General features: G+C 40.0%; 1 protein-coding gene across 1 annotated transcript in view; it reads right to left on the reverse strand.

Moving 5' to 3' along the window:
• Amph (amphiphysin) overlaps positions 1-22,697 on the reverse strand; it is a 95,054-nt gene that overhangs the window by 9,435 nt on the left and 62,922 nt on the right. The window contains exons 15-19 of the mRNA XM_013033001.1: positions 20,879-20,911; positions 18,919-19,071; positions 12,519-12,644; positions 1,634-1,840; positions 116-364 (exon numbers count right to left, since the gene is read on the reverse strand). Of these exons, the coding sequence (XP_012888455.1) occupies positions 116-364; positions 1,634-1,840; positions 12,519-12,644; positions 18,919-19,071; positions 20,879-20,911 (768 nt within the window). The remainder of the gene's footprint in view (positions 1-115; positions 365-1,633; positions 1,841-12,518; positions 12,645-18,918; positions 19,072-20,878; positions 20,912-22,697) is intronic.

The raw sequence follows: 22,697 nt of genomic DNA on the forward strand, positions 1-22,697 counted from the left end.
CACACACACACACACACACACACACACACACACACACACACACACACACTTACTTGAAGAAAATGGGACTCAAAGTAAGAAAAGACAAATGACCAGGATGTCACAGTACAGAGACCTTGTAGAGAAAGCCAGGTGGCCGATCCAGGGAGGCCTCCCCTCCGGAGGGGAGCTGATCAGGAGGGGCAGCCTGGGTGTCCTCTGGGGGCTCCTGCTCCCTGGCCAGCTCTGGAGACTCCCCCGTGGGAGCCTTGGGAGCCACCTCTGCCGTGGCCTCCTTGGGTTCTGTACCCATGGCTGCTTCGTGCTCTCCTTCTCCTTCATGGTTGGAGGCAGGCTCAATGACTACTGAAGGAATGACCTTCTCCTAGAGAAAGAAGAAGGCAGTGATGTCCAGCAGGGATGCCTCTTCCAGAACTTGCCTCTACAACCCCCTCTGTCCCAATCATTGTTCCCCAAATCCTACAGCTTCTCAGATGTTGGGTTGGCACCATGCAGTGGATGGCTCACCAACTCTCTGTCTCTACATTCTTCCTGTCTCCAAGTGCCAAACCCTTAGTGGGATTCATGTTGGGGGCCTTTGGCAGTCACTCTGATTTCTGAGGACAGTGGGGAGGCGTGGAGGCTGAAGGGGATACAAAGGGATCGCCAGGAGTCAGAGAGACCATGCCGAAATGGAAATCCAAGGGAGGGCTCCACATTGGCCCGTATGATCTTTGCAGCCTTCCAGTCCCCAGTCATAGAATGTGTGATTTATGGCTTTTGAATGCTGGAGGGAGGCAGTGGCAGGAAGGGGTATTTTGCTTCAGCTCCATGCATGACCTCATTGCACATCTTCCCTGCCCAGAGTGGAACCCTCGGCACTGGGCCTTGCTGGAGGAAGCCTGGTGGCGGAGGTCACAAAACAATGAGGACAGTATTAGGAGGTCATTAGTAATGCTGATTTCTCATCACGTGCCTGGCCCTGGTCTAAGGTTTATGGGTATTTTCTCCCTCAACCCAGTCATGGTATTGTCTTCTCCTCCCTCCATTTTCATCTCTTTCAACTCTGCTTATTCCCTGGCTTCCTCTTCCACTTTCTGTGCTTCAACGGCATCAACCATGGGAACTAGGAATCATGTGGAACAACATGGTGTTGATATGAAATGAGTGCTAGGACCACTCTGAATGGAGCAATGAATTTATATATATATATATATATATATTACATATTAAATTACATACTATGATATATATCATATATACTTATAATTATATGCATATAATGTATATATTTAGATGATATATGTTTAATGTAGATATTATATAATAATATAATACACAATACATACATACTATATAATATATAATTACCTCATATAATTATGTTATATATACTGTATTATATATACATATATATACATGTATGTATATATAATGTACTATATAGTATATAATTACATTGTATTATAGATTATATATAACCTCATGATATATATACTGATTATGTAAAGCCTAGATTATAATCTAACCACACACACATATGATAGGGAGACACAAAATGGCTATAAACTTGCAGGAAGCTACCATTCTCAACCTGCAGACAGATTATTCCAGCCCTCCATCCCCCCAGGATTTCTGCGGGGGGGACACTCACCTGAGTGTCTGCTGCTTCCGTCTCTGCAGATGGAGGTCTATCACTGTCTAAAAACTCGGTGGTTTCTGCCTCGGTTTTAGTTTCCTCTAAACTTCCTCCTTCCCCGGTGGGAAGGGCTGCCCTCTCTGCCTCCGTGTCCTCCACCAGAGCCCCCTCGGTGGGCACTGTGGGTCCCACAGTCTCTGCAGCATCTGCTCCAGGCTGGATCTGTAGGGAAGACACCAAACAAGCCAAGTGTGTGACCCTAGGCCCCAAGTCTCCCAGCAACCTCATCAGATCACAACGCTGGCTCGTCATGGGCTTAGCCCCAGGCCTCAGGTCAGGGGCAGCCGACATCAGAACTCTTCACCCTGAGCTCCCAGCAATTCTTTTTATTGCTCAGCTTTCCCAGCAGGCAAGGGGTAGCAAACGAATGTGAACAGAAATGACAAATTCTGTTCCTGAGCTGCTACTGTTAAGACATGCCTGGTTTCCATCCACAAGGAATGGCCATTCTTGTTGGGTGAAGTCAGATGACAAAGAATGCATCCTCAGGGCACTGCCAAGTTGGAAGGGGCCTGAGCCTGGGGCTTAGCACATGGGGGTCTGGAGGAAGCCCCACCAGTAGGATATCCTCACTATGCAATGCCACTAAGCAACTATTTCCTCATCTTTGCGAGGAAGCTCCCAGAAGCTTACTCGCTTTCAGGAAAGAACAAAGGGGATAGCTTTCTGAATGAGAACTCTTCCAAATGAAGGAAAGGGAATACAAAAATCAAACACATACTATAAAATTCTAAATATCTGTAGGCAAAGGCAGCCTAGGAAATGCCAACCAGATTTCACATCTTTACTGAGAGAAGCATGATAGAAAAAGGGGAGTTTGAGCAGTATTCAGAACCTGCTATAATAAAATAAAATGAACTCAATGAAAAATGTAAGTTTTGGCTAATCGATTGGAATCCAACTCCTTATAATAGCATTCTAAAAACACTGGCTTGGCAGGCCTGACATGAGGGAATCAAACTAGAAAGACAGGATACAAAGAATATTTGATTTATCTTGTTTAATACGCCCAGGAGATGGATTCCAAAAGCTGATCTTGTTTTCTGACGTGCTTAGCAGTAGCTATTCTTTTTCTTTACTGAACAACTTCTAGCCAGTCCGTTCTATTAGGTTAGCCACATCCTAATCTTTTCTTTTCAGTCTTTTTAAATTTTTTATATCATCTTTAAATAGTTGTAAGAAGGATTTGGCACTTAACAAAGCAGTTTATGAACACAATGCATGTTGATCAATGTCGCCCTTTTCAATATTCTCACTCACCCCTCCCCTACCTCTCCCTTCCCTTACTCCTCTTAATTTTGTAGAACATGTATTGAGTGCTTGCCAAGTCCTAATCTTGAAAATACTAATTCTCCAACTGAATACTGACATGAACACATGGCACATGGGCATCAGAAATGGGAGATGTGGCGTAATCTCAGCTACTTGGGAGACAGAGATTAGGAGGATTGAGATGAGGCCAGCATTGGCAAAAAGTTCATTAGGCTCCCATCTCAATCAGTAACTGAACATGACAGCAAGGATCAGCCATCTCAGCTATATGTGAAGCATAAATAGGGGATTGCAGTTCCAGATGTCTGGGGCAAAAAGTGAGATACTAGCTTGAAAATGACCAGAGCAAAAACAGGCTGAGGTGTGGCTCAGAGGTCAGGCACTTACCTAGCAAACACATAGCCATTCTGGTTCTTCATAGAACATATGCAATGATCCAAAATATAACCACTACAATAAAGTCCTTGTTTGTCTACTTAGTAATTAAGGTATATGAATTGATGCTTTGTAACAGGTACTGTTGATAAACATTCATAATTATAGCAGGGTAACAACTATGTGGGGATTTTTATCTTGGTGAATGACTGAAAATTCTCACAATAAAAAGTTGTCAGCAATCCTCACTACCTGGGAGACTGAAATTAGGAGGATTGTGGTTCAAGGCCAGCCTAGATAGAAGTGTTTGTGAGATCTTCTTGTTAACACATAGCTGGGTGCAGTAGCAAGTGCCTGTCATCTTAAACTATATGGAGGTTCAGATTGAGAGGATAACAGTTCCAAGACAGCCCAGCCTTCAACATCCTTGAGACTCAGTGGATTGTGCCTGTAATCTCAGCAACTACAGGTAGCCTAGATTGGTTGATCATGGTTCAAGCATGAATCTAGTTGGGAAGGAGACTCTATCCTAAATTAGGCGGTAAAAACTGGACTGGAGGAGTGGACTAAGTGCTAGAACACCAAGCTAGAAAGTGTGAGGCTCTGAGTTCAAATGTAGTACTGGCAAAAATACTTAAGAAAATTGCATTCCTTTTAAAATAAATTAATATTAGGAAGTGTTATGAAAATTAAGGAGGAAGGGCAGGCAAATACAATATTATATCAAATGTACTTTGCATAAAAGTTGAACTGTTTAACTTGAACGTAGAGATAGGAGATAGAGGAGAACAATGAAAGGAGTAACACTGACCAAGACACATTGTACTCATAGCCAGAGGTCTGGAATTGAAACCATTCTGTACAACTACAGAATATAAATGAATAAAGATTTTAAAAAATAAATACAGATCTTGGATGGATGTTATTGCCTCTGTTGTTAGGAGAAGAATGATGAGAACATAAATGAAGCAGGCATCTTAATTCCAAGAAAAAGAATGACCAGCTGCTCCTATATTTACTGGAGAAATCTCAGGCTTACACCAGGCACTGAAGACATTTGCAATGTTTCTTCCATGTTAAGAGTACATATAAAAGGGGCGATGCTGTCCAAAAATAAATATACACTTTACCTGACTTATGTAACTATAACTCTGTGTATATCGCCTTTATAATTACAATTTTAAAAAGAATATACATTAAAATGTTCAATATATGCACATAGCAGTGTGTATATATATGTGTATATATATATAGAGAGAGAGAGAGAGAAAGCAGTGTGCATGCAATAGATTGGTACAGGCTCAAATGCAGAAGGCAAGTCAGTGGTCATAATTCTGAGTTATTTTGGGATTCTATCTGCCTCAAAAATCACATCTATGAATATCCGCTGGCTTCAACAGCTTAGGATCAAACAGTATGTGTAACCACAGTAAATATACCACCTTTTTTTTTTGGTTGGTCAGGGGGCATGAACTCTGGGCCTGGGCGCTGTCCCTCAGCTCTTCAGCTGAAGGCTAGCACTCTACCACTTGAAGGTCAGCCCCAGTTCTGGCTTTTTCTGCTTATGTGGTGGTGAGGAATCGAACACAGGGCCTCACGCATGCAAGGCAAGCACTCTACCACTAAGCCACCTTCCCAGCCCCATGGATTTTCCTCTTAACAGAACCAATACCAATCTTAGGAACAGAGCCTTCTTCTATGGTGGATTAGTGGTGTTGTAAAGGGTAATTTTTTTGTGTATTTTTTGTGTCAGTCCCGGGGCTTGAACTCAGGGCCTGGGCACTGTCCCTGAGGTTTTTGGCTCAAGATTAGCACTCTACCACTTGAGCCACAGCTCTACTTCTGGCTTTTTGGTGATTAATTGTAGATAAGGGTCTCAATGGACTTTCTTGCCTGGACAGGTTTCAAACTTGTGATCCTCAGATCTCAACTTCCTGATAGCTAGGATTACAGGTGTGAGTTGTTGTAAAGCATGATTTTAAAAATATGTTCCACAGAGAGTGTTAATCACTGGCCTCAGAGTGCAAGTCTGCCAATCAGGTTGTGTTGGAGTTTCCTCTCAAGGGCTGAACGTGTTATTGCCTTTCTTATGCTAAATAATTAAGGAGGCCTTGTTGTCTGCTGACCGCAAAGCAGATGTGAGAACAGAGACCAGTGGGAGACAGACCAGAGTGCTCTCTCTCTCTTACTGATCTGAAGATGCCAGACCTGAGTGACACCAATGCTCAGTCCCAGCATCCCAGAAATTCACCTGAAGGAGCGCCTCCAGAAGTGTTGATAAGAATGATGCAAATAGAAGTCACTAGAATACTGACATCAACAAATCTTGCGAAGACAAGAGGTATAGAACTGGCATTTGGATTTATAGAAGAAAACACAAATACAAACAAGTTGCGACCTACTTAGAAAAGTGAAGAGAAATGGCACACTCCTCTATTCTTTTCTGGGTCTACTGCTAATGAATTCTGTTTCTCTAGCTGATGTTTAATTAACGTTCTGATTTTACAGCTTAGAAACAGTACATAACAGAAGGATGAGCCCCAGGCTGCATTTCCTCCAAGCATCTGGCTCTAACACTGGCCTGATTTTAAGGAATGCTTTTGTCCTTCTTTTCTATCTACGATCTCTTTTATTATTTTGGCTTTTACCAAAAATTTCCAATGCACTAAAGGTCACTAACAGCCATAGAACCACAGAAAACATCCATGGAAAACTGGAAACCAGTTTCTTAAATCTCAGCTACTTGGGAGGCAGAAAGGTGAGGAGTAGGGTACAAGGCCATACTAGGGAATAGCACAAGACCTTGTCTGAAAATAAACTGAAAGCAAGAAGGACTTAGGGGTGGCTCAAATCTTAGAGCATTTACTGTGCAAGTATAAAGTCCTGAGTTCAATCCTTACCACTCTATGCACACACACACAAACACATGCAAACACATATGCACGTACACATATGTGTACATACCACCAGGACCATATATGTAGATACATAATCATACATTTATTTTATTGTTTTTTTGCAAGTGTCCCTGTACTCTCTTATATTATCACCATAGTCTGCATCAAGATACATAGCAATGATAGCAGGTTCCTGTTAAAGCTTAGTATTAAATATTAAATATCTCTCCTCAGTTTAAGTTTATATTACTTTGGCAAGAAAAACAAAACAAAACTAAGACTCAAATTATCTGAAGCCTGGACAGATTCTTATGATTAGCCTGGCTACGTAAAAGTTGGTGACTTCATTCTTCCTGTGTAAGCGGGTCTAGGCCCTAGAAAGGTAGGACCAGTTAGAATTGTTTTAAAAAGTGTGCTACAAAAATGGATGGCCTGCTGGGAAGGTGGCTCAGTGGTAAAGTGATTGCCTTGCATGCATGAGGCCCTGGGTTCAATTCCTCAGCACCACATAAGCAAAAAAAGCCGGAAGTGGTGCTGTGGCTCAAGTGGTAGAGCACTAGCTTTGAGCTGAAGAGCTGAAGGACAGCACCCAAGCCCCAAGTTCAGGCCTCACGACCAACAACAACAACAAAAAAGGATGGCCTGGTATAAGGCAAGGTTACAAAGTAAAGATGGGGGGAAGGGAAGGACATTTTTTTTCAGAAAAATACCCAGAATAATCAAATTTATATACATACATATATTAGTGTGTGTGTATATTTATCAGTCCATAGTACTATATACATACACACATATACATATACATACCCACACATATATATATATACCATATATATACACATATACATATACATATACATACATACAGTGGAAAGTTTTTCAGTCCTGATATATCTCTCCTTTATTACTATTATGCATTCCAATTTGCTGGCTATTTTTAGGTCTACAAAAGGAAAATATTTTCTGTGCTTTGCTTGCTACAATTATGTTACACCTGTTAGATAAAACACAATGATACATGACTATTTGCCCTTTTTCAAATTTAACTACAGCAGATTTCTTTTGAAATAATAGGGCAAAAAATGGATGTTCATCTACTTCACATCAATTAAACAAAGTATAGAAGCTGATAGGTATTTAGAAAAAAAAATGGCCAGGTCTTGTCTGTAAGAAAATGAAATCAATATAAGACTTTATTTTCTACAAAAATATGACATGCATAATAAATGACTAGCTATAATCAAAGAATACATGATGTACTGATTATATACTCATCTTTATCTGTTGTGCAACTAAGTCTCAGACTTATATACTTAAAAGCAACACTGAAATTACCTGTTTCTAAATCACTATTTATTTATACAATGTAGAAGCATCAAGAGAAAGAGAGATGGAGTTTTTGTTTACAAAAATGCATCCTACAGACATGTTGGCAAAAAATCAGACGTAGGGAAAAGCAATTTCAAAGACAGAATATGTGGGAATCAAACAGTAATCAGAAATATGACCATTAAGCTTCATGTTTCTTTGGAAAACACATCTAACATTTCCTGTTTTTGATATTGCACTTGAGTGTTTTTTTTTAACCAAATCACAACAGGCTGAAATCCATCCTGTCAAAATGTGAACGCATAATGGTGCAGTGACATTTTGGCAGGAAAAAAAAGGTACTCTGTAAAGGTGAAGCACAGCAAAGCAACCTAGTCATTAACTCCAGGGATACAAGGTGGGGTTTTATGCTTTTACAACTAAATGCCACACATCTTGAAACAGGGAGGCTTTTCTTCAGGAAAGAGAATAACCCCAATATTTTATGTTATTATAAAAACAAAGATATGCCTCCACTTTAGGAAATAAAAATATGTATGTGTGTGTGTGTGTGTGTGTGTGTGTGTGTGTGTGTGTGTGTGTGTGTAACTGAGGCTTAAATTCAGGGCTTTGGACTCTCACTAAGCCTTTTTTTAAAGACTGGCATTCTACTACTTAAATCATAATTCCACTTCCAGGTGTTTGCTACTAAATTGGACATAAGAATCTCACAGACTTTTCTGCCCAGGCTGGCTTCAATTCTGGATCCTCAGATCTCATCCTCTTGAGATCTGGCTAGGATTATAGGCATGAGCCACTGCCCTCCAGCCAAAAATGGCTGCTATGTGGTTCTACTCTATAAGTTGCAGAGATAACAGTAAAAGGGAAGGAATCAATGGTACCCAAATAGAACCACTTTGTAAACATGGAAAATAGGCAATCTGGTATACCACCCAAATTATTATGAACTGACAACTTGGTTAACACTACTACAAACAGACTCAGTGCCTATGAGGAAATGAACTTGATGCATTATTTCTCTCTGGCAAGGTGGAACACACTGTGAGCTCTACACCTATTGTTCTTACATCTCAGGAGATGTCTGAAAGCTTCACTCTCTTTCATTGCCCTCTATCTCCTCCCTCCAAAAAATTTCAATTTGTTTCTCTAACGTTCACCTATAAGCTTTGTGTACAGAAATGTTCATAGAACAGAGAATTATTCCAAATGCTTCCTTAACCAACATTCAGGGATTTGGGCTTAGTAATGGTCAATGCTTGTGCCATTGTTGGCTAAATATCATTATGACTACCTTTAGTTAAGAGCATTGTAAATCAGTTGGACATCGGTGGCTTATGCCTGTAATCCTAGCTATTCAAAAGTTGGAGATCTGCAGGATCACACTTCCCAGTCCACCTTTGGCAAAATTTTGTTAGACTCATTTCAACAGAAAAAGCTGGGCCCAATGAGGCCTGTCTGTGATACTATTGGTTGCATTATAGAAAGGATCAAGGGGAAAAAAAGTAAGGTCCCATCTCAAAAATAATTCGAACAAAAGGGGTTAGGGGTATCGCCCAAGCAGCAGAATACGCACCTAGCAAACCCAAAGCCCTCAGTTCATACCTCACTACTGCTAAAAGATTGTGAATCATATACAGGTTAAGAATCCCCAGTTTGAAACTTTAGAATCTAAAATGCTCCAAAATTCAGGAAAGAAAAGTATTTAGACAGTATTCTGAGCATTGTCTAATACTCACTGCAAGTACCGTATCCAACTACATTCAGGTTATTATATGAAGAAAGTATACATGAATCACAAGCCAACTTCAGGTGTGAGCTTGAGTCTCATCTCCAAAATATCTCATTATGTATATGGGAATATTCCAAAGTTCAAAAATATCTGAAATCCAACATACCTCTAGTCTCAAGCATTTAATAACCGAGCCACTACACCTCTATCGATAAGGTATTATGTTGTAAGTACTTTGTAACTGGTAGCTATTTTTGTTAGCATTGATGTTTGTACTTGCATTCAGCACATTGGATTTTCTGACACTTCCCATCTAGTGGACAAGACCAAATGCATCTCCCACTCAAAACCATGGCCATGGCAGCAGAAGCCTTCTCTGCACAGCCTCTGATCTACATTATGTGGCCTAAAAGCATCAGTGAGCATGAAGTCTGAAGTCTGGACTGTTAGCATCAGTGTACATTTGATGATGTTTGAGACTCAAAAACAATTCCTTTAAAGCCAGGCCAGTGGCTCATGCCTGTAATCCTAGCTACTCAGGAAGCTGAGATCTGAGGATCATGTTTCCATGCCAACCCAGAAAGAAAAGTCTATGAGACTTTCAGCTCCAATTAGCCAGGAAAAAAGTTGAAAATGGTGTTGTGGCTAGACGCAAGCTAAAAGTTCAGGGATGGCACCAAGGTCCCTAGCTCAAGCCTTAGGACCAACACACACAAAAATATCCCTCAACTAAGAATCCAAGTCCAAGCTAGGCACCAGTGGCTCGCGCCTGTAATCCTAGCTACTCAGGAGGCTGAGATCTGAGGATCTTGCTTCAAAGCCAGCCCGAACAGGAAAGTCCATGAGGCTCTTATCTCCAGTAAACCACTAGTAAACCGGAAGTGGCGCTCGCTGCGGCTCACGCGGTAGAGCACTCTCTTTGAGCTGAAGAGTGCAGGGACAGTGCCCAGGGCCAGAGTTCAAGCCCCACAACTGACAAAAACAAAAACCAAAAACCCAAGTCCATGGACTCTACTGTATTTATTTTAAACTCGATAATCATTTTAAAGTCAATAATCTCCTTTATTATAGCAGCAGTCAAAAAACTCAACTGAAGTTTCCCTTATTTCCTAAGTAATTATAAAACTAAGGTGGAGGTTGAACAGGCCGCAGTTGGATGCATGAAAGGGATGCCTGAGTCCTTAGGCTCAGTGAAGTGGGGTATAGCAGGCAGGGAGATGTGCTCTGGCCACTGTCCTTCTCATGGATGTCCAGGAAAGCAAGAGCTCTTCCAGGAGAGACAGGCCACCTGATCATGCTTTCAGTTTCCCCTTAGGCCACGGTTCGACTCAGTATCGTTAAGTGAAAAATGATGGCATTTTCTTATTTTTATTTCATATTTCCCATCACTATCTTGCCCTAGAGTTTACTTTCCTACTCCATTAAAAAAAAAATTAATGAAGCCAGGAGTGTGTGGCTCACACCTGTATAATCCATGCTACTCAAGTGGCTGAGATCTAAGGGTCGAGGTTGGAAGCCAGCCTGGACAGGAAAGTCCATGAGACTCTTATCTTCAAGTAATCATCAAAAAAAAAAAAAAACCACGGAAGTGGAGCTGTGACTCAAATGGTAGAGCACTAGCCTTGAGTGAAAAAGCTCAGGGACATGTGCCTAGGCCCTAAGCTCGAGCTCCAGAACTGGCATGCATATGCACAGACAGACACAGACAGACAGAAAGACAGACAGACAGACACAAACACACAGAGGACTAATGATTTAGCAGGTGACTTCTTTTCCCAGTAAAATAACCTTACATCCCAGTGGCAATGACCATACCTTTTATTTTAATTGAGGCACTGACAATTTTGGTAACTGAAAAGCAGGGTTTTCCTATTCATATACATGCTAGGAAGCTTGTAGTAACTAGTATCACAATTTAAATTCTTGTGAGACATTTCATTGCATGTCACAACCCATTTTCACTCAGCACAGTATTTTTAATTCTGCCTCTTCATAGAAGTCGCATTATCTAGCTGACAGTGCATTTTTAAGCTCAATCCTAATTGGCAAATGTGGTGGATTTTTTTTTTCTTCTTCTTTTTCCTGCATGAATCAGGGTCCAGGAAGACAGATGGATCTCCATTCTAACACTAAACAAACCCTGACAGCCCCTGGGAGCCTGTACAAACTTGTTTTAAGAACAAATTTTTTAAATATAGAAATTTTACAGATTCATAGATTTGTAATACAGATTTCAGTCCTGTGTTGAGTCCCCACAAACTTCAAAAATGAATATATTAACAGCAATCAATATGCAACAAGGGTGTTATGCTTATGTTTATCACATACAAGTTGGTTCCTCAGTACAGACAAATCTCTATCCCACACGAGTAAAACACAGAATTAAAGGAAAGGGTAATTCTGATCAAGATGCACTATACTCATAAATTGGCATGTTTAATTGAAACTCCTTTGAACAACTATTTAAATATATCAAAAAGAGGATATAAAAGAATAAAAAATAAAATATAAAGAATAAAATATAAATTTCTATAAAATATAAATTAGATATATAAAAATATAAAATATATGGTAAATATATATATTTTTAAATGTATTAAGACATAAACATATATTTATATGTTTATACTTAAAATACATACATATAACTATAGTATATAGTATATATTTATATGTATTATGTTTATATATAAATATAAGTACATATGAACATGATAAACGTATTTAAATAAACATATTTATGTTTATTAAATAAATGTAAATATATTTAAACTTATTGTATTTATATACAAACATTTTATAAAATAAAATCTAAAATAAAAAATAAACGTTCAAAAAAAATAAACATTCAAGCTCGGCACCGGTGGCTTCTGCCTATAATCCTAGCTGCTCAGGAGGCTGAGAACTGAGGATCATGGTTCAAAGCCAGCCCAGGCAGAAAAGTCCCTGATCTCCAATAAACCACTAGAAAAATGGAAGTGGTGCTGTGGCTCAAGTGGTAGAGCGCTTGCCTTGAGCTGAAGAGTGCAGGGACAGCGCCCAAACCCAGAGTTCAAGCCCCATGACTGAAAAAAAAAGAATAAACGTTAGACTGTGAATAAACATTTTACTGTGAGTGCTATTAGAACCAGGAGAGACGGGATAGATATGGCACTATGCTGTGTGTGAGCAGCAGTTCACTTGGTCAGCAGATGAGCATGATGACAGCCATAGGTGGGTGGGTGGGGGTGGTACTCACCACTGACTCCTCCACTGATGGTGGCTCCTCAGTTTCCAGTCCAAGGTCCAGCCCGACAGCAGGTGCCACAGTGACGGGAGGCTCCTCTGCTTTCAGCTCAGTGGGTGCAGCCTGTTCAGTTTCAGCCTTGGGTTGGTTGTTGGTTGATGGGGGTTTAGAGGAAACACATCAACAAGTGAACAGATAATATTGTAGAATACATGACAATTAAGATTTTGCCAATCGTCTTTGTCATCTGAGAGGCAAGTAGTTTCATTAGATCTGTACTGTAAGAAGAATTCCACCCTTGGCATCATTAGCCTTTTCAGAACTTCAAAGTCCAGGAACAAAATCTTGTTATGCTTCTGGTTTCCCATTACCAAGAACATGTTTCCCGTGAAGTCAGCCAACTCATTCTACCTACCTGCAATGTTTTACTACTTACTTCACTGTCCATAAGAGATGTGAAAAATGGTACTTCCTTCTATTTTGTAGAGTGATGGAGGGAGTGAGACAGAAGAGAAAGAAGTAGGTAAGAGAGAGCAGAATGAGAAAGGAGAGACAGAAAGGGAGAAAAAAGAGCACGAAGAGAGAAGGAGAAACAAATCAACAAGGAGGGAAAGAGAGGGGATTTACATCTGTTAGAAGGAATGAGAGAAAGATACTGCTTCCTAATTCAAAAAGAAGGATTGATACAATGGAACAAGATTTCATAACAGCCAATATTGTAAGTACTCCAATACTGTATGATCTCTCCATTTGGGATGTCAAGGTGATTTGTTAGAAGAAAAACTTATCAAATGGCCCACACAATCGACAGAGTACACAAAGGTCAAGTGTTGGCCAAGGAGGAAGCAACCTGTGAGCTTCCCTGGCAGGATGAAGTATGCTACAATCTAAAGCCACACAAGGAACCAAGAAAAGTATCCGAACACAAAGCACATATCCTTGTACATTTTTCTTTTTTTTAAGTTCTGAGATGGGGACTTGAACTGGCTACCTGCACTTTCACTCACTGGCTAGCGCTCTACAGAGCCACACCTCCAACCCCTCTTTGTAGATGTTTTATGATGCAAACCAGATTCTGGGTTCCTTTGAAGTCCAATGAAATTTGAAGTTCCAGTAAGGCAAGAAAAACTAGGGAGACTTTCTACATGAGTTTAATAGTATTTGTTGTTGGAATTATTAACAAAGAGGGATATAGCTCTTGCTTCTCCTTTCAAGCACAACCTGTCTCATATATTAGAGTGTCCCACAGGAAAATACCAAATGTTCTGGCATGGAATTACAACTTACATTCTAGGGCGATAAAGATAACTCAAGGAATGGAAAGTAAGGATGAAGCACAATTTTATACTGTGCTCCTCTCCTAGGAGCTGTTGGCTGAAGTCCCACGGGACCCCGCATATTAAGTTCAGGGCCCAGTATTCAAACCCCCATATTGCCTCCCAATCCTGCTTCTCGAGGTAACATATGGAAGTCACTTACTCTTTCATTCCTTCTGAAGTAGTGTAAAAATCATAAATATTTTGTGAGAAGATAGAAAATGAGAGACAAATTCTCCTACTGTGTATCATGCTAGGAAAAAATCATCTAAAAGAGTTCTACAGGGATTGTGTTCTTCCCCAACTGCTGATATCATGTGATATCTGTTTGGGAATGCTGGAAATAATTTCCTATTATTTGTTTGCTATAGTGGAAAAAAATCACTATACATTCAAGAACACAGGGGGTGTAACCTTCACCTCCAAGGGGGCAGCAGGATAGTACAGTGGTTTAACTCTATGAATCAGAAAGAGACTTTTCCTTTATGATAAAAGGAATAGTGTAGCCTTGAAATACATATTCTGAAATCTTCTATGGTAAGACACAGTCAAATCAATGGGGAGCCAGGGGAGATGGGCTGGGAGACTGAAGGGGTCTATTTACAATCTAATATGGTGCCTGCCTTCTAGTTCTGCTTCCCCAACCCTGAAAACTACAAGAGACCTTGGAGGCAACTCAGAACCCTAGGTAAGATCTGCAGATTATACACTAGATGTTCTTTGGAGCCAAACAAAGCCATCAGGGAGAGTTCCAGGTGATTACCTGTTTTGTTCAGTGCAGTCAATTAACTAATTGCTGGGCTGTTCCATATTCCTGGAAAGAGACACTATAATGATGACTTACTCATAAACACACACTCAGTGTGATTTCCTGGTCCCTCACACAAGGCATGCAGCAATATTTGCAACAAAGGGTACACCAACCAACTTCCCAGGCAGAGAAAAGAGATATCTGATTCTAACTCTGCTTATTGAGAGAAGGAAAGGGCAGGCATGCACATTATTTAGAAACACCAAACACAGAACTACCATATGGCCCAGCAATTATACTTCTAGCCAGTTATCCAATAGAACACAAACAAGTAAAGCCATGAGCACAACCATGTTAATTGGAGGACTAGTCACCATAGCGGTGGAATCAGTGCAGATGCTCCTTGATGGACAAATGGATCAAGAAAATGTGGTATATACACACTATAGAATTTTACTCATCTATTAGAAATAATGCTATTGTACCATTTGTAAGGAAATGGGAAGACTTGGAAAAAATTATATTCAGTGAAGAAAGCCAGACCTAAGAAACAAAGGTTGCATGGTTTCCCTCATTTATGGTAGATAGAATGTGCCTATAAATCTATACGTAAACACAATGGGTGGTATGCAAGTGGTTATAAATGACTTAGCTGAAGTAAAATAGATTCTATGGAGAGCTCAAGTAGTATAATCTTTTAGAAAGACTAGGTCAAAGCCCAACAAAATCAATGCCACAAATTGGGTACATCCAAGGTGGAGGAAAGGGGAGATGGGAAGATGAATGAAGGTGGAGAAGGGGAGAGAATGCAGTCAAGAACTCATTGCATATACCACAAAATTAAGAAAAGTAAGGGAAGGGGTAAGTCAAAGGTGAGTCAAAGTCAATGTTGAAATGGTGATGCTGATCATGATGCAGAATATTCATAAACTGCTTTGTTACATGGTACCATCCCCTGGTACAGCTACATAAAGATAACTTAAAAATTAAAAATACATAAAAATAAGTTAAAATAAACATATAATTCTGAGCTTAGATGTTTTACATCAAAGTAGTAGGTATGAATTTGATTATAATCATTGCCTTTTCTTTTGTACCAGTATTTCTTCACTTTCTAAACCCAGTTACAATTGATAATTATAAAACAATTCTGTCACCCAGGCTGAGACTCAACTATGAACATAAAGCAGAACTAAGGAAGTGAAAAACCTCCCATGCTCCTGGATTGGAAGGATTAACATCATGAAAATGGCAATACTACAGGGATACAGGTGGGTCCATTGCAACAATGAGATGTACAAGTCGTTATGTGGAAAAACGAACTTTACAACTTTGGTGGGAGGGGGAGGAAAACTGGGTGGGGGCGGTTGGCAGGAGGATGAGAAGAGATGGGAAGGGGAAACAAAGGAGGAGGCTACAATGCTTGATAAGACACATACTCATTATCTTGCCCATGTAATTGTAACCCCTCTGTACAGTATTTTCGCAATTAAAAATAAATAAAAGAAAATGGCAATACTGACAAAGGCTATCTACAAATTCATGGCAACACACATCAATATCCCAGCTTTATTGTTTAATGAAATAGAGGAAGCAATCCAAAAAGTCATATGGAACAATAAAAAACCCCAAATAGCAAAAGCAATCCTTAAGAAGGAATAGTGCTGGAAGAACATCAATACCAGACTTCAAACTCTACTACAAAGCTACAGAAATCAAAACAGCTTGGTACTGGCACAAGAACAGACCTAAGGACCAATGGAATAGAACTGAAGACCCAGAAATGAACCTGCAAACCTATGGCCACCTAATCTTCAATAAGGGAGCTAAAAAAAAGTAGAATGGAAGAAGGACACCTCTTCAGTAAATGGTGCTGGCAAAATTGGTTAAACACCTGTAGAAAATTAAAGTTAGATCCTTATATATCACCTGCACCAGAATCAACTCCAAATGGATAAAAAAGACTTTGAGGTAAAAGCAGACATCCTTTAAACATTACAGGGAGGAATAGGAGAAACTCTAGGTCTCCTTGGCTCAGGCCGAAATTTTCTTAATAAAGACCCAGAAACACAACAAAGAAAGGTTGGACAAATGGGATTGCATGAAACTGCAGAGCTTCTGCATGGCAAAGGACATAGCTACCAAGATCAATAGAAAGCCCACAGATTAGAAGATCTTCACCAGCCATACAACAGAAAAGGGTCTTACGTCTAAAATATACTTAGAACTCAAAAAATTAAATCCCCCAACAACAAATCCTCAAAGAAACAACTGCCTGATAAATAAGTGGGCTAAAGATTTAAAGAATGACTTCTTTGCAGAAGAAATAAGAATGGCCAATAGGCACAAGAAGAAATGCTCAACTTCTCTAGCCACAGAAGAAATGCAAATCAAAACAACACTGAAATTCCACCTCATCCCAGTAAGAAATCTAATAACAACAGATGGCTGGGAAGGTGGCTCAGTGGTAAAGTGCTTGCCTTGCATGCGTGAGGCCCTGGGTTTGATTCCTCAGCACCCATAAGCAAAAAAACAAGCCGGAAGTGGTGCTGTGGTTCAAGTGGTAGAGCACTAGCCTTGAGCTGAAGAGCTGAGGGGCAGCGCCCAGGCTCAGAGTTCAGGCCCACGACCGGACCCAAAATAAAATAATAGCAGATGCTGGAGGGGATGTGGCCAAAAGAAAACATTTCTACACTGTTGGTGTGAGTGTAAGCTTGTTTGACCACTCTGGAAAGCAGTATGAAGGTTGCTCAAAAGACTAAACATAGAGCTCCCCTACAACCCAGCAATCCTACTTCTGGGCATTTACTCAAATGACCAGAAACAAGGCAACACTAAAGCTACCAGCACAACTATGTTTATCACAGCATTATTTACCATAGCTAAGATATGGAACCAACCCAGAAGCTCCTCAGTAGATGAATAGGTCAAGAAAATGTGGTATATACATATACATTTTCTATATACACACACACACACACACGCACACACACACACACACATATATATATATATATATATATATATATATATATATATATATATATATATATATACATACAGTGATATTCTATGTTTCCATCTGAAAGAATAACATCCACCCCATTTGTAAGGAAATGGAAGGACTTGGAAAGAATCATAGTAAGTGAAATAGCCAAACTCAAAGAAACACAGGTCCCATGGTTTCCCTTATTTGTAATAATTAGTACACTTCTAGGATAATCTTATCAGATGAGCAGAATAGCTCAATAGCTATGTACACATAGCCATATAAGATGATGCTAAGCGAGATGAACTCCAAGACATGGACACAAGAGTTTTTTGTTGTTGTTTTTAATGTGACTTCTATTTTCTTTGTTTTTTTTCCTCCTATGGTTTATTTCTGTTGTCATGGTATTTGATTTTGGTACCCTGGGTATTATATATACACGTTTATCTGAATTAGGGAAGAGAAGGGAAGGGGAATAACAAAATGGTGAGACAAAGGGGAACCAACGAAAAAGCGATATTCACAAGACAATATGTTGGAAATGATCTGTACAAGTTGGGGGAGGGGATGGTGGAGGGAAAGAAAGAGAAAAATGAGGGAGGTGGTAACAAGTTAGATAAGAAATGTACTCACTATCTTACTTATGTAACTGTAATCCCTCTGTACATTACCTTGACAATAAAATTAAAATAAAAAAATGCATCTTTGAGGCTTCATTGTTGATACAAATAATATGTACTCGAAGCACTTAAACATTTATTTGTAGGCCACAGAGTTTCCCTTTTTTTGCTTGGCTATGCAAAATAAATAAAAATCAAAGCCCACAGAACAATCTATTTAGGTATTAGACACTCCAGGGAAGATTCCAATGGCCTAACTCATCTAAACCACTAATGAATAGTTTAATCAAATGAATAGCAAGAAGCTTTGTTGAGGGAGAGGGCAGAAGGAGGAGGGAGGACAGAAAAATGGAGAGTAGGAGCAGATGAATTCAATGTGCATATGTGAAAATGGAAGTGCGTAGCTTGAGGGTATGGGATGTGGAGAGACAGGGGAGCATGCTGGTAGGGGTGACATAGATCACGATGCCTTGCACTCATCATCTGACCGGTTGAGTTGAAATCACTTTGCCACGCCTGTCAAGGTCATTTCATTTTCAGTCATGTTGCTTGTAATAGTTACACAGGAAAATCTGACAGCTTTCTGGTATTCCACTGGAGCCACAAGCAAAAAGAATGGGTGCTCCCTGGTGTCCCTGTGCCTTTCCAAAGGAAGTAGCCAAATTCAAAGTCACACGGAGATTTTACGGAGTTTCCCCCTCCTATTTCCCAGAAAAGAGGGGCTTTCAGAAATCACATTCCACATATTCAAACTGTAGACCAGAGGAACCAACTTACGTTCCAATACTCGGTAGTAACTTAAGAAATTCCCAAAGATATAGCAGCCACAACTTAAGCAAGCTACACTCTTTGGTTTGCCTGAACTGTAAAACAGTGAAGTGTCCTGGGGCTGAAGATGGGCAAAAATAAGCCATGAAAGATTTGGGAGATCCAAACCCTCTGTATCTGAAGGTGATGAGACCAGTGATACCAAGAATCAATCCAAGTCACTGATTGGGTAGTCCAGTGGGCCCACAATGAGAAGCATGAATAACCATGAGAAACAAGTTAGGTGTGAGAAAGACAGGAGAAAAGCCACAAAGCCAAGTAACGTGATTAGATCTCAACATAATGTCTACTCTAAAAACCAAGCTGTGTCCTTTCCTTCCCAGCATGAAACATGAAATTAATTCTACTGAGGTTGGAGAAGTTGGGCTTTGGTCTGGGACACACAGGCACATTAGGAAAGTAGAAGGATCGATAAGCATTTACATGTTAAGTGTAAGAATGTATGGTGCAGGGCGCTGCTGGCTCACACCTGTAATCCTAGATATTCAGAAGGCTGAGATCTGAGGATCGCAGTTCAAAGGCAGCGGGCAGGAAAGTCCATGAAACTCTTAATCTCCAATAAACCACCAGAAAACCAGAAGTGGTGTTGTGGCTCAAGTGGTAGAGTGTTAGCCTTGAGCTGAACTGCTGAGGGATAGCACCCAAGCCCAGAGTGCAAGCCCCATGACCAACAACAACAAAAAATGTATGCCTCTCTCTCCATGTGCTCTCCATAGCATTCTGCTCACCTCCTTCACAGTACAGCTAAGATTTGACCCCTCACACTGGAACCACAGGAATCGTGCCTAAGAACTTGGGCCAGATCAAGTAAAATGCAAAAAGTAAGGAAGGAAGGAAGGCTGGAAAGAAGGAAGAAAAGAAGGGAGGGAGGAAGACTCTCACAGCAGAGGTTCCTGGACAGAAAAGATGATCTGGAAATCCTACAATGACATGTACAGCCAGTGAGACCAGTCTACAAGTTTCCATTCATATCTTTTTTCTTTTTTTTTGGTATTCTGAGAATACCATACAGAGGAGTTACAATTACATGGGCAAGATAAAGAGTACATTTCTTATCAAGCATTGTTGCCTCCTCTTTGTCCATTCAGATCTTTTAGCATATTTTTAATCTTCCATCAAGATCACTAGGCATTGAGAAAAGCCTCAGATACAAAATGGAGAAACTGAATAGTTAAGTACTGCAAGTGGAAGAAAAAAATAATAATGACAGGAAAAAGACTGTATTGGAAAACACAGCCACAAGTACAATGAACTCCTGGAAACTCACAGTATTCTAGGAGTGAAAGACCTGTTAGAAGAGATGGAATGCAGAGAAGGTAGAGAGAAATGGCTGGAAAAGGAACAGCAAAGCAAAGCCAACGTCTGAAAAAAGAAGCATTCGAAAACAGCAGAACAAGAAAAATAGAGTAATCACATGTGGAATAATAACAATTCATAAATCCAATTCTGAATATATCGTGAATACCTATTTAGTGAATTCCTAATATGAACATTGTTGAAAGCTCTACATGTCTAACATTCAGATAGAAAGCATTATATTAGAGACAAGCTTCAGGTTGAGATCTCTGTGAAGGGACTGTCAGAATTGAATCCAGGAGTCAGATAACCATATTTTCTATAGCTCCATCTCTACTTCCAGTCAATCCTCTCACCTTTTTGGGACAGATGAATTTAGAGAATCAGATTAGCAGAACTCTACTTACCAGTAGAGAAACCAGCGGACAGCAGAATTATTAGTCTGTTTCCATTTCTCTGAGTATAGGGTCAAATTTTGTACTCATACTGTTCATTATTACAGTGGCATAAAATTCACAATGAAAAAATCAGTATTCCTAGGGGAGGATCTTGCTGGAAACTTGATATCTTACCTGGGTGAATCCATTAAATGAACCACCAGGAGCCTGAACAGAAATGGAAAATGAAGTGCATTACTTTTTTTCTATCACTTCGATAGGATTATGTGAATATCCATTAGACAATTTGGAGAGTACTGACTACCAGACTTCAAAATAATACAAAAGGTTGTTGTGCATGAATGCAATTAGGAAATGCAAAAGGCCATGCTGTATTATTTTAAATAGGCTGACAAAAAAAGAAATGTCAATTTTACAATTATTGCTAATCCAATTGATTTTCTCATTAATGAGAAGGACGGTTCCAGAGAAAAGCCATGAGAAGCTAACAGCTCTCTATTCAGGCTCTTGGTAAATGTTAGAAAAAGCTTTCCCAATATTTCTATAATCTGTCATCTTGGTGATTCATAGCAGTTTCAGATGGCTGATGAGAACATTTCATATGTTCTTAATGCAGTGGCAAACTTTAGAACCACTACATAGGTCCGTATTGTTTGTAGTTTAGCACATTTTTAGCTTGAACTCAAGACCTCCAGTTTGCTACGCTGGTGCTCTACCACACAGCCATACCTCCAACCCTGAGGTTTTTTTAAAAAAAATATTTGTTAAAGTTCTTTTCAGAATAACACTTCATGAGATTTTTTTTGCCTGGTCTTTCTTCAAACCATGAGCCTACCATGTACAGCCTCCCAAGTAGCTAAGATTACAGGCATGAGCAATCAGCACCAGGTTTCCTAACCATTTGGGAGCTTTGGTGGGATTCTTTTTGTCAACCTATTTGCATTTGGGTTGCACAGATTTCGAGAGGTATGATAATCTGCCAAGGAGATCAACGGAATGGATAATGAAGGAGGTGAGAGACACTAGGAAAAACGGAACCTACAGAAGTCTCTGGCCAGTATAGGCTACATATTGGGGTAGGTACCTCGTCTTTATCAGCTTCTATTTCTTGATACAACAATCCATATCTCTGGTTAGCAATTTCATCTTCAGATAACTCTGAGTTGTTGGTGTCAATGTCTCGAGAGCTATCAGAACTCTCAGTACTAGTGTTCCAGAAGGTTCCCAGAGCCAATGGTCTACTTATCTCTAGGCTTTGCTCTGAGCAGTTAGTAATGGCTTGCTCTTCCTGGATACCTGTTAGTAAGTCCACCTCCAGTCCTTTCTGACTTCCAACATCTAAATGTGCACAGGAATGATCAAAGCCTTCCCCATCTCTGAGAGGCCAGCAGTGATTAGAATCTAGACAACTGGCAAATCCACTGGCTTGACCATCTGGAATACCAGAGTATCCTGATGTGCCCATATTACCCATGACTAAATTCAGGTTTGGCTGGCTGATTTGATCTGCAATTACTCCCTGTGTCTGTGCAATTTCTGGCATGTTAACAGTCTGACTACCATTATCAGTAACTGTACTTTCCAACCACTCTTTGAAGGAGTTTCCTCCCTCATGTGAGCACTGATGTCCTCTGCTGCCATTAGTTTCCAGAGAACAATTAAAGTCCGTCTTAGACTCGACTGCCTCTGCATGTTTCATTGATGCAAAGATGGCCTGATTTTCATCTTGGGCAGCTTCACAGGCACTTAACACAATGTCACACTGAATTTCTTCAGCTTCAGTACTGCCCTGTGCTGAGTGACATTCTAAAGCATGGTTGGCAGGGTCAATTACATTTTTCTTTATGTCTTTTCTAGGTAAATCCCATCCCCCAGGACTGGCATCTTCCATATTAGATACAGAGTCAGCCTGGAGAGAAGGATTCAACACATCTACGTAATTGTCAGGTTGAGTTCCAGAGCCTTCCATATTTTTACAACCATTAATTACTTG

This window comes from Dipodomys ordii, unplaced genomic scaffold (genome assembly GCF_000151885.1).
Source record: "Dipodomys ordii isolate 6190 unplaced genomic scaffold, Dord_2.0 Scaffold161, whole genome shotgun sequence".
In the NCBI taxonomy this organism is placed as follows: Eukaryota; Metazoa; Chordata; class Mammalia; order Rodentia; family Heteromyidae; genus Dipodomys; species Dipodomys ordii.